The 17791-nt window shown below is 47.0% G+C and overlaps 1 protein-coding gene across 1 annotated transcript; it reads right to left on the reverse strand.

Moving 5' to 3' along the window:
* Positions 1–2472: 2472 nt before the first annotated feature.
* Positions 2473–17444, reverse strand: LOC309352813 (aquaporin-3-like). The gene is made up of 6 exons (XM_081881660.1): positions 17247–17444; positions 6120–6246; positions 5371–5508; positions 4100–4218; positions 3752–3969; positions 2473–2753 (listed from the first exon to the last, which is right to left on the reverse strand). Exons 1-6 carry the CDS (start codon positions 17352–17354, stop codon positions 2567–2569), a joined length of 897 nt encoding a protein of 298 aa, XP_081737786.1. The 5' UTR covers positions 17355–17444; the 3' UTR covers positions 2473–2566.
* Between the last annotated feature and the right edge of the window lie 347 nt (positions 17445–17791).

The raw sequence follows: 17791 nt of genomic DNA on the forward strand, positions 1-17791 counted from the left end.
AGTTCTTGGTATGAGCTTTCGTGTGCATGCACACTTCTTCAGATACCTGGTATCTGAAGAAGTGTGCATGCACACGAAAGCTCATACCAAGAACTGACTTAGTTGGTCTTTAAGGTGCTACTGGAAGGAATTTGTTTTGTTTTGACTATGGCAGACCAACACGGCTACCTATCTGTAACCCCTACTATAAGTAGGCTAGATAAACTGTGATATATTGCTGAAGGGGGTGGGAGAAGAGGAGAGGAGAGCAAGTCTTCAAGTTATGTCTATGTCTCATCCAAAAAGCAAAGCCAGAGACAATTTTAAAAATCCATCCGGACAGAAATTTTACTCCCAGAAAAAGAGGGTGTGTCCTGGAAAAAGAGGACATATGGCAACCCTAAGAAAGCAGCAATCTATCTGTCGATGAGTCAATCTCACCAGACCTCTGGGATCTAGTAGCACAGGTTTGTTTGTTTTTTTAATCTGCTGGGCATTTTTATTTATTTTTGCATTTCCCACCAACTTTTATTACTGACCAACTGAAAAAGGAAACCCCGAAGACTGTAATGAGACAATTTATATATGCATTTATTTTTATTTAAAAAAAACAAAGACAAATTGGAAATACATTACAAATGGAGTAGACATTACAAATTGTATTGGAGCAACACCACGGTGGATTGCAACTGCATCAAATCGGGCTGGGTGGGAAGCACACGCCTGATTATTTTTTTACCTTTCCCTACAGGAAGGAATCCCCCCCCCCCAAAGAGGGGCGATGTTCCGATTCCAAGGAATGCCGTGCAATATTTAAAATCACGATTGAAAATATTTTAGCAACACCTGGTTGCCTTATAAATTGGAGTCATGCAACAAAACGACAGCATTAGAGTGAGAGGAAGCCCACATCTGAGCACCTAACAGGTAATACCGCTCTGATTTGCTAAACGGAGAAGGTCTCCCATGTTGGGTCCTGCGGGGGGTGCCTCTGTGTCATAGGCATGAATGCTAAGTGTAGTCACTTAGGAATCAGGTTCGAATCCTGGCATCTCCAGCTAAGGCTGAGAATGTGTCCTGGAAAGCTGCTGCCAATCAGTGAAGACAATTGGCAGATGGACCAATGAGCTGGCTTTCCAGGTTCCTGGCGGGGGCGGACTTTGGTAATATGGTGCCCTGAGAGAGGACATCATTTGGCAGCACCCCCCCAAAATTATTATTTTCACAATAATTTGTTATTTATTGTTATCTTGTGGGCTCTCGGGTCAGCTCCCTGTGCAAGGAAACTGCCGGCACCGCCATAAATTCAGCACCGTTCCAGGCACCATTTTATCCCAACATTTTCTGCAATGAGTGCCTAGGGTGGAATTAGTGTTTATCGCAATAAAAGACCACAAGAGAGTGAAGGGCCTTTATGTTTCTTGATTTCAAGAGTGTAGAATTGCAGCCGGCATGAATGGAGCTGAAAACTCGCTAACTAGGGAAATGTGTAAAGGGGCATTGATATATATATATATAACACCCTGAAGTAAAAACTCAATTTACATGCTCTCTCTCTGTCTCTCTCTCTAACACACACACATTTTTCAAAGCCCGGATGCTGTGACAGAACATAACAAAGTGTTACATCTTTATATTTACAAAGCTTGATGCGGCAAAGAGCCTCTGTAATGAATCTTGCACCCTATGAAAACCAACATTTCCTTCAGGTTCTCCCAACGCCTCGTCTTTTTTTTCCCGTTGACGTTCCAGGCAGTGGTTTCTCATGCCCATCCCTAAAAGGAGCTCGAAATCACTCCTGCCCATAAAATCTTTCCTCTGCTATAGCTTGTTCTGAGGAAAAGATTGGCCATTGCAAGGCCCGTAACCCCACCTTGGCAGCCAGGAGATGACACCAGCCCTGTAGAGATTTGCCCTGGGGAGGAATAGGCAGCAATGGCATAATACTCTTCCTAACTCTAACCCACCTGGTCGCCCCAAAACTATTTAGAAAGGTGTTCCTGCATCAATATGTGCTTGCATGCATCTTGCCAAAGGGGGTGTCAGGAAGCCAAGAGTGAGGTTTGGAGTTGTTGGTACTTGGGAAAAGTAGGATTCAAGCTTCGAAGTCCTTAACGCTTTAATGACTTCCATAGCTGTCAACCTTCCCTTTCTTTGTGGGAAATTCCCTTATTCCAGCGTCGTTTCCCGCTGCTATCCCAGATTGTTAGCTATCCCGTAGACTATCCCCAGGACAGGTGAGGCTGCTGATCCCTTATTTTCAAATCTGAAAGTTGACAGCTATGATGACTTTCGTGACGCACACTATTCCCCAGTGCAGCCAGAGTGAGGCCCCAAATCCTCAAGCTTACAGCATACTTTGTAAAGCAAATGAACCAAGGGTGGCGTAGCAATTGGGGAAAGCAGGGGCAAAGTGGGGGGGGGGGAATGGGGGTAGGGAGAAGAAATTCCTAACTGTGTGTCTTGCTCTCTTCTTTTGGGTTCTATCAGTCCTTTGTTTATTTTTTTTGGCGTTTTTTGGTTGGTTTTTGTAACAAAAAAAAGTCTATTGGCAAACCAAGGGGTGGTCACGCTTCTGCAGGGAGCCTCAAACGTTGTCCCTCTGCTTCACCTTGGACAGCTTGACGGCTTCCTCCTCGTCGCATTCATGTTGGTGAAGGTGGTGCTGAGGCGGTTCGTCATGGCAACCGATCATCAGCTGGTAGACCAGCACGCCAGCCGTGGCTCCAAGGAAAGGAGCCACGATGGGGATCCACCACCAGCCCCTGCCAGTCCTGTGAGAGGCAAACACAAGGAAATGGATGGGTGAGATAGGAAGGTCGGCCAATCTGGTTGTGTGCTTCTCCTCTTTATTCTATCCAAAATTGCCTCAAGGCCCATTTCTCCTCTCAGAAGAGACTGCCTGTCCCATCCCAGGAAGCACTCCCCATCCAGCGACAGCCTCTCCTGTTATTAATTCAGTTTTTTTCCTAAAAGTAGATCTGAGGTCAAAGGACATCTGGAATTTAGCTTCATGTTTTCAAAAAATTGGGAAATATCACTCTTAACTCAACCATCCTCCATGGAGAAATCCCAAACTCCTCCCTCTCACAATGGCAGCTGGTACGTGAGACTCCATGGATGGTGTTGACCTCAAAAATATCTCTCAGGAAGTCAGCCAAGGACTTGCTTGCAATTAAATTGTCCTCAGATCCTACCTAGGTGCACAGACCAGGACTATGTCTTGACAGGGATATTGAGCCTCGGACACTAACTTTCCATCATTAAAGGCTCCTCCAAATTTCAGGAAGGTGAATCAAAGTCCAAAAGCCACCCATAAAAGTCTCCAGTTGCTGTCAGTGTGTCCCAGTAAAAAACAACAACAACAAAACACTGAAAGTGCTTGAGCTTCAGATGCCTCCCCAAAGTTGTGGACTACAATTCCCATCATCCTTGACCGCTGGCTATGCTAAGTGGGGCTGATCAGAACTGGAGTCCGAAACTGCTGGAGGGCAGCTATTTATGCAATAGCACCTCCGAAACACCAGCCTTTGAAACAATAGCAGTTGTGATGTTCCCAAGCCAGAGTTCATTATTACGAGCTCCCTGCTCACGAATGAAAATTCAAATACAAGCAAATCCTGTTGATGACGTTTTCTGCAAGGATGAAGAACCAGCCCTCCAGCTCTTACGTGCCTAAGCTACCATGGGCAAGGCCAAGGATGGTGGGAGTTGTAGTCTAGCAACGTTTGGAGGACCACCCATGATCTACTGTGAAGGCACATCAACTTACGTGAAAACCTCTGAGCCCCAGCCAGCAATGGCAGTGAAGAGACGGGGTCCAAAGTCTCGAGCCGGGTTGACGGCATATCCAGAGTTGAAGCCCATGGATGTTCCAATGACCAAGATGACAAAGCCAACGGTGAAAGCCTCCAGTCCTTTGGGGACTGGGTTGTTGTGGGGGTCCACGATAGCTAAGACGCACACCAGCAGGGCTGCTGTGCCAATGAACTGAGAAGGGGAAGGAGGAAGAGATGAGAATGTGGTTTTCCTCTGCCTCAAATTGTCTCCCTGTTGCACTTCTTACAGCATTCAGGCTCTTTTGGCTCGGAATGCCTTACAAAGGCCCTCCCATTCTTACCTGGTCAAAAAATCCATTGATGGGGGTCAAGTGCTTTGAAGGGTAAGTAGCAAATATCCCTGCGGTGGCGTTGGCACCCGTGACTAATAGCTGGCTCCCACCAAACTCAAAAATAGCATCTAGAAAAAAAGGAAACAAAGTAGACATCTCATCAAAGCCTTGCCACCATTCCCAGTTTCTTTATATCATAAATATATGGTGAAGATTAGTCTTACTCTTGAGGGGGGATATATCAGTAGATAGGATACAGCGTGGATGGGGATCCTGCGCTCCCCCAAAGGGTTGGTTTTTTAAACAATTATTTGTTTTTAAGAAACAAAGCTGGCTATTGTGGGGGGGGGGAATCATCTATGTTTAAACCAGGAAAATCACACACACCCAAGAGGTTGTTGGACTACAACTCCCATCATCCCTTGGTCAGGCTAGCTGGGGTTAGTGGGAGTTGGAATCCAGCAGGACCACAGGAAATTCCCCACCCCTGAATCCCAGTACACTAACTGGGGAGACTCTAGGCAAAGTCCCAACATTAAAGGCAACAGGACCTCAATGTGCATTCCTTCAGCTCAATTGCAGCTGCTCTTGATTCCCTCATTCTTATGCTGAGGTTTGTAAGGTTCTATGGAAACAGGGTTATTCCCCCTCCAGGGCCAAGATATAACACCATTCACTATGCTTGCCTACCAAAGGAAAGAGGAGCCCCACCAGACCAGAGGAGAAATGATGCAAAATAACGTATTTTACACTCTATAAGACGCACTTTTCCCCTCCTAAAAAGTAAGGGGAAATGTGTGTGCGTCTTATGGAGCGAATGCAGGCTGCGCAGCTATCCCAGAAGCCAGAACAGCAAGAGGGATTGCTGCTTTCACTGCGCAGATATCCCTCTTACTGTTCTGGCTTTTGGGATAGCCGTGCGAAGCCTCCTCGGGGCAGTGGGAGGAACGCTCCTGCTGCCCTGAAGAGGCTTTGCACAGCTATCCCAGAATCGCTGCGCAGTGAAAGCAGAGATCCCTCTTGCTGTTCTGGCTTCTGGGAGTCAGAATATTTTTTTTTCTTGTTTTCCACCTCCGAAAACTAGGTGCGTCTTATGGTCTGGTGCATCTTATAGAGCGAAAAATATGGTAATTCCTGAATTAAACTGCCATGTCCTAAAACTCTTATGAAGGAACTGTGCTAATTTCAAGCCCCATTACCATTCCAGATCTAATTCGGAAGGGAAGGCAGGTTCCAGAGGCTCGGGAAGACATGCTCAACCCATGCGCTTGCTCACTTACCATGGTACAAGCCAAAGACGATACCCGCTCCTAGGAATGCCCCGATGGTTTGTGCTAAGGAATAAATAGGCAGCTTGAGCCAAGGTTCCCGGGCCATAAGGCACATGGCGAAGGTGACAGCAGGGTTCAAATGGGCACCTGTGGAAAAATGCCATGGTTAGAGTGCTTGTTTTGTTTCCAAGCAAGCATAAGATGGAGAGGGTTTTGCACGGCAGAGAGCTGGGCTCGGTGGCCCTTCCAACTGTACAATTCTATGGTTCTAAGGCTGCTCATATTACTGGGGACATCTTGTAGGTTGTGCAACCCTCCAAGGATCAGGGATCCTTCTCATGACATGACTAAATGTGTCAAAGTCTAGACGCAAAGGTTGCTTCTTGGAAAGAGGACAGGTTTGTTTCAGGATAATGCAAAGCTGGAGCAAGTTTAATTTATGTCTAATTTAAACCACTTGCCTCAATTATGCAAAGTAAGCTACTGCGCAAGAGTTCTCTCATCACACATGACTTAAATTTAAATGCATGTCTGCTTTAGAATAAGATAAATTCATGTTAAGTCCATATCCCGTGAGGTTTCCTCCCAAGTAAGTGAGCCTGGGGCTGCAGCCTTCAAGTGCTGCTCTCAGTTCCTGGAAGGCAAAGGGAATACCTACTCACAGACAGTAAGATTCAGGCGGACCTAAATTCCACAATGGGAGGTCCTTAGTCAGCTGTGGCCAAATCTGTGTCCTATCATAAAGTTCAGGCACATACCAGAGATCTGTCCAGCGATCAGAATTCCAAGAGTCACAGCAAAGCCAAAAGCCAGGTTGATTGTCAGGAACTGTCCGCTTTTTCCACCGCTGAGTATGGACTGGGCCACTGAACCACAACCAAACACCTGAAAGGAGGGAAAAAATCTTGGTCAAATCCAGTTCCATGGATCACATCCTCTAGCAGTACCAAAGTATAATTTTACTTTATGAAAGGCACCCAGTGATTTCCCTTTCTGTTCTTCAGGCATTCTAAGAGCTGATCCTGCTGCAGATGTTCACTAACCACATTCTCAGGTGTGCAACCTTCCATCCTAAACTGAGCTTAGGAGAACCCAGTTTAGAGTGTTTACAGCGGAAGTTGGTTGTGCACAGCACTGATTGGCTGGAAGCAGTGATGTCACTAACTCATGCCTTCTGTCCTGGAGCAGTTTTTCAAAATGTAAATTGTTGGCTCTGATTTCATTGGGGAATTTGTGTAGTTGTTGTTTTTGTTTAGTTTTTTAAAATGCTTATAAGTGGTGTTTTAAAAATGATAAAGGAAGGACAGCCCACCTGTAACATGCAGGTGGGGCAAGACAGTCTATTGAATTAGCTGGTGGTTTGCTGGCCAGAGCAACTTTTGCAAACTTGGAATGAAGGCAGGCTGAAGATTTAAAATCAAAACCAAACCAAGATTCCTCTTTTGCATCTATGCACTACAAAAAGTGCCATAAGAGAAGTTGATCTCTCACATGGATATATTATTGATCTTGCTGTTTTGATTAGTAGCCTGTAGGTTGGATCTACAACTATGGATTTAAATATCCTCCAAAATATCACAATTCAGAAATAGAAAAACATTTGTGTCAATCCGCTGAGCCACGAATCATGCAGATCTTCACAAATCCAAAAATTCTAGGGTACTTCCAGATACTTGTATATTGAGCATTCACCTTAACTTGTTTGTGGGAAAATCAGACAAGAAGGTCTGCTTAATGTCTCTGCTTTCAGGGGGGCTAGACAATGTTCAGTCCCACTGAAAGCAACAGGGAGAAAAACACAGAACATCCAAGAACTGCAGCCTAGCTCAGCTTGGAATGAATTATCATTCTGCCACATTATCGCATAGCCCACATGGCAGGTGGGCTTCAACAGCTGCTGACAACAGAATCGACGGCTGGGTATAAAACAAAGATATATTCACTGGGCACACAGGAACCAGCATGATATTTGAGACACAGGATCCGGCCATCTGATTGGCACATATACGTTAGCAAAGCTTCAATCCAAAAATCTCAAGATGGACAGTAGAATAACCAAGCAAAAGAGCTGAATTTCTTCAGTCACAACAGGCTGCATAATTCCACATTTCCTGCTGCACAGTTTCGATTAGCTTGGCACAGAATGTGGACTTTAGTGATTTTGAAGTATGCTGTATGCACAGTGTAATGGATAGGTTTATCAGCGTGCCTACAGAAAAGAACTTTTATTTCTGCATTATGCAAGCCAGTCCTCTGTTTGCCTTTATGATTAGGGTTCCTCCCCTTCCTTAAACAGACAAAGTGGTCCCCCCCCTTCTGTTTTTCTGCTCCTTGTTGGACACAAAGAGCTCTGAAGGGTTATTTGCCCTTCAACTTTGTCCTACGACCTCTGAATCAGTACAGGACAAACAAACAAACACACACACACACACACACACACACACACAAAGTCTTTGCAGTGTGTATGTTCGACTAGCCCAGAAAGAATTTTATCACCCAAAGTCACAACTTCCCTGCGAGGGAGGTCAAGGTGACGAAGCATGAAGCGCAAACAGCCTTTGCAAACCAGCCTTAACCGCAGCAACAGGGGCCGATTCAAAGCTTCCGGGAAAACTGGATTCTTTTGAACAATGAAACCTGGCTCAGTCGGAGTTGCTCAAGGCTTTTGTCAAATCTCGAGGCTCCGAGACCTTGAATGAGAGAACGGCCTCACATAGTGGAGGGTGAGAGATGGAGATTAAAAGGAGTGACTGACAGGCCACAAAACCCCGCATTTCTTGAAACTTATTTCCTCCTGAGCCCAGTGTTGCTAAGAATCATAGAATCATAGCCATAGCTGTCAACGTTTCCCCTTTTTGTAAGGGAAATTCCCTTATTCCGAATAGGATTCCTCGCAAGAAAAGGGAAAAGTTGACAGCTATGCTAAAAGCGCACAGGAAACTTTTGTCCCAGAGTAGGGGTCAGCCCAGAGATTTACGGAGCCTGGCGTGCAAAGTTGAAATGGCACCCCAGATTGTGTGCCACCCATTTGCGGGGGTAGAAAACAATTTATCAGAGTGTTTTTCCATGTAAAAAGCATCAGGAAGAAAATGGACAGCTCTCCTTCATCCACAATTCCACTTTCCCATGCAAGAGGTTTTTCATTTCCCCCGCCATTTCCCCCAGGAAAGCCCACTGTTTACTGCTGAATCATCACAGACATCAGTCGGGTTTTCTGAAGACTGAGATTTGTTCCGATTCAGCAGCAAACGGTGGGTTTTCCCTGGGAAAGCGGCAAGGCAAAGGAAAAACCTCTCGGTTGGGACATGGGCCACATGCAAGTGTGGATGAGCCCTCCGTGGTGATTGACAGGAGGACTGCCCAAGGGAGAGCGGCCCCATGGGGCAGATCCGTCTATGTTTGCCTTTCTCCAGCGCTGCTCTTTTTGAAAAACAGCCAGGCCTCCTCTGTTCACAGCTCTCCTTTGTTGCGGTGCGTAAACAACAGCAAATACCAGCTAATGCTAATCCAACCTGCCAAAATCAGTCAGCTAGGCCATCCGTCACAAACACCCAGATAAAAACACGAAAGGCTGACATTTAAAGGAACAGAGGTTCTGAGCTCCTAGCGAGGAGATCCCTTCACGCAAAGAGGAGGTGGGGGATCAGTTCAACTTAAAGTTTAAAAAACTGGCGCCCTGGAACCAAGAGGGCTTTGCTTGCCACCGGTGATGGCTGCAACACACATTCTGCAAATCTCTGCTGGTGGCCAGTGTGTTGCAGCTGGAGAAGGCCATAGTTCAGTGGCAGAGCCTCTTCCTTGAATGTGGATGGTCGCAGGCTTAATCCCTAGCTTCGCCAAAGAGGCCTGGGAGAAAACCTTGCCCGAAAGCCCAGATAACTGCTGCCAGTCCGTGCAGACAATACTAGCTACATGGCACAGCTCAGAAGAAGGCAGCTTCCTGTGCTGCTATGTTGCTCAAGTCTTTTCAGGAGGTGGGGCTTCGGTGCAAGTGAACAGAAGTGCAAACCTTTTCGGATTGGCTGAAAGAAAATCTCTTCTAAAGTAAGCAAATTTGAGTACAACTGCGAGTTTCTTTAACCTTTGGAAGAGTATGGGTTGGAAGAAAAATCTTCCAAGCCTGCCACCTGCACAATGCAATCTTCCCCAACCTGGTGCCCTCCAGGTGTATTTGATTACCGCTCCTGTGGCCAGGATGGCTGAGGCTGATAGCATCCTCTCCAACATTTCTCCAGGGAAAAGAGGGACGTCCTATTCCATACCAGCCCGCCCCCAACATTTCTTCAGTGAAAATAGGGACATCAAAAGCAGGACTTTTGGGGATGATCACAAACAGAGATTGCTTCTGTAATTCCAGGATTGTTCCAGACGGAGGGTCTGGAGACCACCAGGATGGTTGAGGCTGGCACAGTGCATCGGATTTGGGGACTAAATTGAGGGGAGAAAACCTCTCTCTCTCTCTCTCTCTCTCTCTCTCTCTCTCTCAGATGCCTCATTAATCTCTCTGTGACCACAGTAAAAAGTCCAAATGGCATGAGTGTGAGCAAGTCTGGGATAAATCATATCGTAAGAACAGAAGGAGAGGATCCTGCTGGATCAGGCCAACCGTATCCTGTTCCAACGCCAACCAGATGCCTGCAAGCCAAGCACAAGAGCTCAGTTTCCCCTCTTGTGGTTTCTAGAAACTGGCAATCGGAAGCATCGTTGTCTCCAACTTCCTCTGTGTTAGAAAGCTACCTTCAGATCACTGTCTTAACGACAAGCAGCTTTGGTGGTGAGGGAAATCCCAGATGTTTGCCTTCCCCCTTTGAACTCTCCCCCCCTTTAAAAAAAACTTTCTTCCAGATGTCACTACAAAAGATCTGGACACTTTAGCAAAGGCAGGAAAAGAGAGCGGCGGATTAAGAAGCGACTTCCAGGGAGGACTTTATCCTTGCATCTGGCTCAGAAGCGAATAGTGTTCACCACCAGAGAACAAAGCAGGGCACCTGGCAATGGAAACAGGCCAGCACCCCAGGATTTGAGGGGAGAAGAGGTTAGGGATCAGCTGCGCAGCGCAGGACCCTCAGAGAGGTGCAATATCATAAGTTCTACTGATGCCTAAGGTCTGCACCCATGCAGCTGCAACTCAGCACAGCAAGTCCTGCAGAGAGCTGCATTGCTGTTCCCACGCAGGCACAGCTGCCCAAACAACGGATTCAAATGACAAGGAAGAAGATTTTGGTTAAACATTGAGGAGAACTTTCTGGTGGCAAGGGCCATTCGACAGTGGAACTGACCTGCTTAGAAGGTGGTGCGTTCATTTAAAAACAATTTTAAACAGAGGCTGGATGGCCCATCTGTCAGGGGTCGTTCTGTCCGTTCTACCCGGACACTGAGGTCCAACACCAAGGGCCTTCTGGCGGTTCCCTCCCTGCGAGGAGCCAAGTTACAGGGAACCAGGCAGAGGGCCTTCTCGGTAGTGGCGCCTGCCCTGTGGAACGCCCTCCCACCAGATGTCAAAGAGAACAACAACTACCAGACTTTTAGAAGACATCTGAAGGCAGCCCTGTTTAGGGAAGCTTTTAATGTTTAATAGACTATTGTATTTTAATATTTTGTTGGAAGCCGCCCAGAGTGGCTGGGGAAGCCCAGCCAGATGGGCAGGGTATAAATAAATTATTATTATTATTATCATCATCTTCATCGAAGGGGGTTGGACTAGATGGTCATCAGGGTCCCTTCCAACTCTACAGATCTGTGATTCTCGAACTTTCTTATTGATGTAAATATCCAGCGTTCGGAGCAGGCATAGTTGCATCCAGATCAAGGTGACAGCAGAAGGCGACAAAATTGCACGTTGTGTGCGTAACGCTCTGGTTTAGCCTCACGAAACAAGGCGACTTTTGCAACAGGACATTTCTCCCTGCTGTTTTGCAAGTTTATGGCACTCTCGAAGTCGCCACTTTCTTTTTCCTTCCAGGGGTTTGGGTCCCATTTTATTGGGGCTGCTGTGTGCTCAACTGCCCTGCCCTGTCGAGCCGGATGGGTGTGTACCCGCAGGTAGATAACAAGCCCTCCAGGTAGAGAGACCTTGCCCAACAGTTACTGCCTCTTGTGCAGATGTTTAAGGGCCTACTAGTCCCTGCTAAAGTTCATCTTCCTGTAGCTCCACACTCCTTATATATTATTACTCATTTAAAAACACTCCGATGGAAGCTGTTTCCCTGTTGAAAGCAAATCCCTGGAGCATTCACAGGGTGGACTGTTTCACCTGGAGGCTTTTGCAGGCTTCCTTTGCTCTAATGAAGATGTGATATGGATCTCGAATGATTGCAGGGCGTGTTGAGATTAATTTCTTAAACCTGGCACTGATGGAAGCGTTTTCTGAGAAGCAGGAATTCCCTAAGGCGTACAGGAGTGAAAGTTCTCACTGCAGAAAAAGCTGAGGTTCTCACTAAGGCTTTAAGAAACCCGAGTTGAGATTACCACACAGAGTTTTACACGTTTACTCAGAAGTCCCTCTGCATTGGTGGTGGAGGAGAACCTCAGCTTCTTAAGAAGGGTTTCCAGCAGGCAAAGTGCTTTTGCACTCAGCGCCTCCCTGCCTCCCACAATCCACCTCAGAGCGAGAGCCAGGTATTGAATTGAATTTATTACGGCCACAGACCAGTTCCGGCTCACTGACAATATCAGGGAAATAATAAAACACAACAGGAATCCACTGAATTGCAATTGGGTATAACAAAGACAATTCAGATATAGTGGCAATTAAAAATATATATTAAATCTTGATCACTAAAATATAACCTAAAATTGTCGTTTAAAACCTGAATCATTTTGGTAGGACAGCTTGTTCCCTGAGTTTTATGGCAGTCGCACAGAATTTGGCCACCCTTAGCGTGATCTCTAGATCCTTGGAGTTTTAGGCATTGAAGGTCGGACCCATTTGGAGATTTTTGTATTGAGATGAACTGCGAGTGAAGCCCTTTGCCTCCTGTCTCTGGGTGGAAATTGCAAGGATAATTTACCCCCAATAATCCTGTTCAGTCCTCTCTTGGTTCTGAGAGAGTTGAGATGCAGAAGCGGGTGAGGAAACCCCTGGCCCTTACTTTGCCTCTTCCTCCTCCTCTTCCTCCAGCTCTGAAGCTTCCCCTGACTCCGACTCTTTCCTCCTGGCCGGCCCAGTTCCCTACAAACCACTGCCCCCCTCTTTCAAGCCAGACTCCAGCCCCTCTTCCCCCAGAGTCCTGCCAATCCTAGACCACCCCTTTTGTGGGATCGTTGAGAGGAGCTCTGAGTTTGCGTCACCCAGGACATTTCCCTTACTGCTCCCATTGCGCCTTCATCTGTGCAATGGGTCTGTGGGGTGTGTTTTGCCCCTGCAAAATGGCTCTCGGACTGTGAGCTTCCAGGGCGTCTCCTGGGCTGTGTGCTCAGTGCCTGGTCCTGCTGCCTGTGATGAGCTGATAAAGAGAGCAGCTGGGGCCTGATGGCTCCTTGAGACAAGCAGCTATGGGGGCCTCCTGCTTGGCCCAGGGTGCCACACCCCATGGCCAGCCTCTTCCCCCCTCCTGCTCCTCAGCCCCACCAAGCTGGGCCCCCAGAGGAGGAGGAGGAACTTTGGCCCAAGGTATAAAAGGCTTCAGACACGGGTAGCTCTGTGGGTTAAACCACAGAGCCTAGGACTTGCAGATCAGAAGGTCGGCGGTTCGAATCCCCGTGACAGGGTGAGCTCCCGTTGCTTGGTCCCTGCTCCTGCCAACCTAGCAGTTCTAAAGCACATCAAGTGCAAGTAGATAAATAGGTACCACTCTGGCGGGAAGGTAAACGGTGTTTCCGTGCGCTGCTCTGGTTTGCCAGAAGCAGCTTGGTCATGCTGGCCACATGACCAAGAAGCTGTACACCGGCTCCCTCGGCCAGTAAAGCGAGATGAGCGCTGCAACCCCAGAGTCGGTCACGACTGGACCTAATGGTCAGCCTGAAAGGAGCTCCTGGCCCAGCCCAGAAGGTCTTCTCCAGCAGCCGAGAGAAGCTCCCAGTCCCAGCTCACAACCAGCCATTATGGCGCAGATCATCACCACTGCCTGGAGCAAAGTGGATGTGAAGTGAATGAGCCAGGAAAATAGAGGGGGAACTTGGGGGTGGGAGGAAAAGCAGCTTTTAAATCTGTATTGGATCTGTATTCATTTGGTGCATTGGTTGTGCTAACTCCTCCTAGGATTTCAGTCTAAGATTGCAATCCTATGCATGCTTCCCTGGGAGGAAGCCCCACTGAATAGAGTGTGGCTTACTTCAGAGTAAACTGCCTCAGGTTGGACTCATAGCTGTCAACTTTTCCCTTTTCTTGCGAGGAATCCTATTCGGAATAAGGGAATTTCCCTTTAAAAAAGGGAAAAGTTGACAGCTGTGGTTGGACTGTCCAATAATTAAATTTGCACACATTTTCATGCATCCTAATAAACACTTGCATTTAAAATAGTGCAATTTTAAAATAAATATTTACATTTAAAACAATACATTATGAAGGGGAATCTTTTGGCTAATTCACCCAGGTGTCTTTTCAGTCCCTGGAGAGGTCTTCCTGATTAATGTAACCAGGGAAGGCTGTGGTCCTAAACCCATTTACCTGGAAGCAAGCCCCGCTGCTGAATTCAAAGGGATTTACTTCTAAGGAGACATGGTTTGGATTGCGCTCTAATCAATTAAATTTACAGCTCTGGTTTTCCCTCAGCTAATTCCTATAAGGGCTTCTCTGGCATTCCGCCATGAAAGCTGAACTTGGGAACAGATCAGATGCCTTTCAGGACACTTTGAAAACGCTTCCTTGTTCCCAGCGCTCTGAAGGATCTCGTAACAGACAGCTCCTCCCATTCCCTCTGAAGTCTGGGCATACATATAGAGAAATTATACACAGTGACTTCCCTCTTTAATGCCATTTTAAAGGCTTCTCACGAAATCATTCGTTACCCCTTGCATTTTCCATCCTTCCCGTCCCCATGTCTGGTCCCACATTACTGTGAAACTTTAAATTGTAACCTTTGTGGGGCAGGGGCCTGTCTACTTGGGTTTGGGTTTGAGTTTTTAAAAAGTTATCCAGTAAATTGCCATGTACAAGATGGCAGATTTGCATGGGAATAATAATAATAATAATAATAATAATAATAATAATAATAATAATTTTATTATTTCTACCCCACCCATCGGGCTGGGTTTCCAACAAGACAGTGCAGTACAGTGGTGAGAGCTGGTGCCTGATGAAAATCAATTGCAGCCGGTAACAGATGGCTAAAATGGAAGGGGTAGGAGGGAGCTGTCAATGGAGTTGAAAAATAAGAAGCTAGAAGATGGAAAAGGTATAGTCAGGTCGCAATGAAATGAGAGGGATTCTGCCACTGAGTTGTGCTACAACAGCCCGAGACCTCTGGCCTTCAGGAATTCAGCCCAGGGGTAGATGGAAGATAATTTTATTCTTAGCGCTTCTGGCCAGACATTCCTGTGCAGGATGGCTTGTTACCGAATAATACCCGGCGGCTGGTGGGAGCTGGCCGATGGGGGCGAATGACAGGGTCCTGATAGCTGGGAATCTCTCTCCAGCTTTTGGAATGAGTTATGCATCACAGCTTGGTGAGCGTGACAACCCTCCAGCACATTGGAGGGTGAGGACAGAGGGAGCTGAAAGGAGGAATTTGAAGCTGAAGCCCTCCCTAGAGACCCCAGGAGTTCAATCAAAGAGCTTCCTCAATGTTAGACCTTCTATAAATTGAACAGTTAAGTGCCGAGGTACCAGCAGCGAGTAAGGCATTCTTAGGCCAGCTATCCCTTCTTCCAAAGTAAAACCCATTCAGACCAATCTCACATTCCCAGCAGAGAGGCAAAGCAGTCAACTGGGGCTGTGATAACTGTGAACATTTGTGTCAACAATGGCAAGTGACACACACACACATCTGAAAACACCCACCACACCCGACAGGAAAGCCAACAGCACTGACCGCACAACCCACACACATCGGGGTCTTTTGGACAAGCTATTCCTGCAGAATCCCCATCTCTAGACAACTCCAGGCTGCCACTCTTTTCAGCTGGGTTTTCAGCCAGCAAATTAACGTTGTGCCATTTGAGCAAAACAAGTCCAATTCCCGCAAAAGGGAAGGTTTTTGGAGACGAGGGAAGGGAAGGGAGGAAAATGCGCTGGAAAGCACAGGATGACGCTCACTTCATGCAACAATGTCTAACCTCCCTGCAAACATTTCAGAACAAATGCTCCGCCAATGGCTGACACCGTATCACCTCCCCACCCAGCAGACTTTGGGCAAGCAAATTGGCAGGAATGCTCAAGGAACAGGTCATCTGGAAGCCACTTTTCTTAATTTTTATGATTTTAAAACAGGGACGCAGCTTAGCAACAGCTCCCAGATGCAGATGCTCAGAGTCTTGGGAGCCTTTGCATTGAAAAACTGCTAAGCGGTTTCTGCAATTGAATTTCTCTCTTTCACAGTGGCAAACTTAAAAGAAGAAGTTTTTTTTAAAAAAACAACAACAGCACAACCACCCATATATATTCTGTGTTTCAGTCTATGTACACACCGTACATTTAAAGCACATGTAAAGCACACTTTCCCCCTCCCAAGAATGTGAGGAACTGCAGTTTATTTCTTCACAGGGCCACATTTCTCAGCAACTACAGTTCCTAGGATATTTGGGGGGGGGGGTTGGTTTTCTTGGGGGTGCAGGTTCTGACAGTATAGCTGCCTCATGCATTTTGGAAGAGAAAGGAGCCAAGCTGGGCTATTGCAAGTTACATGTGAGATTTACACAAGTAAAGGTAAAGGGACCCCTGACCATTAGGTCCAGTCGTGGACGACTCTGGGGTTGCGGCGCTCATCTCGCTTTATTGGCCGAGGGAGCCGGCGTACAGCTTCCGGGTCATGTGGCCAGCATGACTAAGCCGCTTCTGGCAAACCAGAGCAGCGCACGGAAACACCGTTTACCTTCCTGCCAGAGTGGTACATATTTATCTACTTGCACTTTGGTGTGCTTTCAAACTGGGCAAGCACTTGGGGTTCTTTCGCTTACGATGCAGAGCAAAGCGAAATTTTGCCACTCAAGGCTTGCTCAGCCAGGCGCTACTGCTGGTGTTGGCACCCTCAGAAAGTGGCGGCCACTTTCACAGTATAAGTGCACACCTAAAACTGCTTCTGCCAACCTCGTGGCCTCCAACTGTTTCGCACTCTGTGCTGGTTACAGTTGTAGTCCAAAATCTCTGGAGAGCACCAGCTTGGCAAAGTTACTTAGACTCAGTTCTCAATCTGTGAAACGGGATTTTATGAAGAGGGCATACCTTACAAGGCTATTGTGAAAACGAGACATTGCTCCTATGAATATTAACTGTAGAATTCTGCTTGTGAATTCATAGGCTGGAGGTGCTGCGGGGAAAGCTTACAGGGTACCTCGTAAAAAAAATGCAAACTTGCCTGCAGTTCTATCTTTTTGGAGAGTCAATTTGGCTGGCTGTGTGAACATGCAGGCTTTCAGGTTACACAGAATGCTTCAAGACTGTTTGCTGCCATTTTGTGTAACTCAAAATTTTTCCTGCTCCAAGACATTTTGACCTTTGAAAGTGTTTTATTTCCAATTCCTCCCTAGCTTCTGAAGACAACCCTTTCCACCAGGACACAAGGAAAGGGGAATTTCTGTTGCTAAACATCCCGTTAAAAGCAGTTGTGCAGTGGCCAGAGGGTCTTCCAGAACCAAACTTTCTGCCAAACCCTCTGAGGATCACCACTCAACAAACTATCCCGCAACTTTTCTGAGAAGCTGAATCTGGGCTCTTACATCTGTGCAATACAATAAATGCAAAACTTCTCCTGTCTCCCAAGCCCATTGCTCCCCCAAAATCTACTTACCACCAGGATCAAGGTTCCCAGACACTCAGCCAGGGCCTGACGGATAAGTCTATTCCTGATCCGCAGCCTCAAGCCGATGGCTGAGAGAAGGTCCTTCTGCCGTCCCATGATCTCTGCCTTGCCTCTTCTCTGCTTTCTGTGTCAAGTTGAGCAAGAGTCCCTCTCAGCTCTCCAAGCTTGGCTCTCTGTAGCTCTTCAGCAGACCTGCCTCGCCTTATAAACGTGCAGAAAGGGAGAGGAATCCTGGACACACCTCCCCTGAAAAACTCCACCCTCACCAACTTATCTTCAACTGCAATTTCTCCCACCCCTTCTTCCTTTTTTTTCTCGACAGCGTAAGGCTGAGTGGGCGGTTTTGCTAGCTCCTCTGCTCCACCCCCTCCAGTAGTATTACTCATGTGCAGTTAAAACCACAACCCAACTGATTCAACTCATTCCACCAGTGGCACTGCGTTTGCCAACCTGGTGCCCTCCAGATCAAGGGAAGTACAGTGGTACCTCGGGTTAAGTACTTAATTCGTTCTGGAGGTCCGTTCTTAACCTGA

This window comes from Podarcis erhardii (assembly GCF_964252035.2).
Source record: "Podarcis erhardii genome assembly, chromosome: 11".
Taxonomy (NCBI): domain Eukaryota; kingdom Metazoa; phylum Chordata; class Lepidosauria; order Squamata; family Lacertidae; genus Podarcis; species Podarcis erhardii.

Excerpts from the sequence above, each read along its gene's own strand:
- LOC309352813 (XM_081881660.1), bottom strand. The coding sequence starts at position 17,354 with ATGGGACGGCAGAAGGACCTTCTCTCAGCCATCGGCTTGAGGCTGCGG. Across the intron at positions 6,247-17,246 it reads TGGGAACCTTGATCCTGGTG|GTGTTTGGTTGTGGTTCAGT; the intron begins GTAAGTAGATTT and ends CCCTCCTTTCAG. Across the intron at positions 5,509-6,119 it reads GATCGCTGGACAGATCTCTG|GTGCCCATTTGAACCCTGCT; the intron begins GTATGTGCCTGA and ends ATTTTTCCACAG.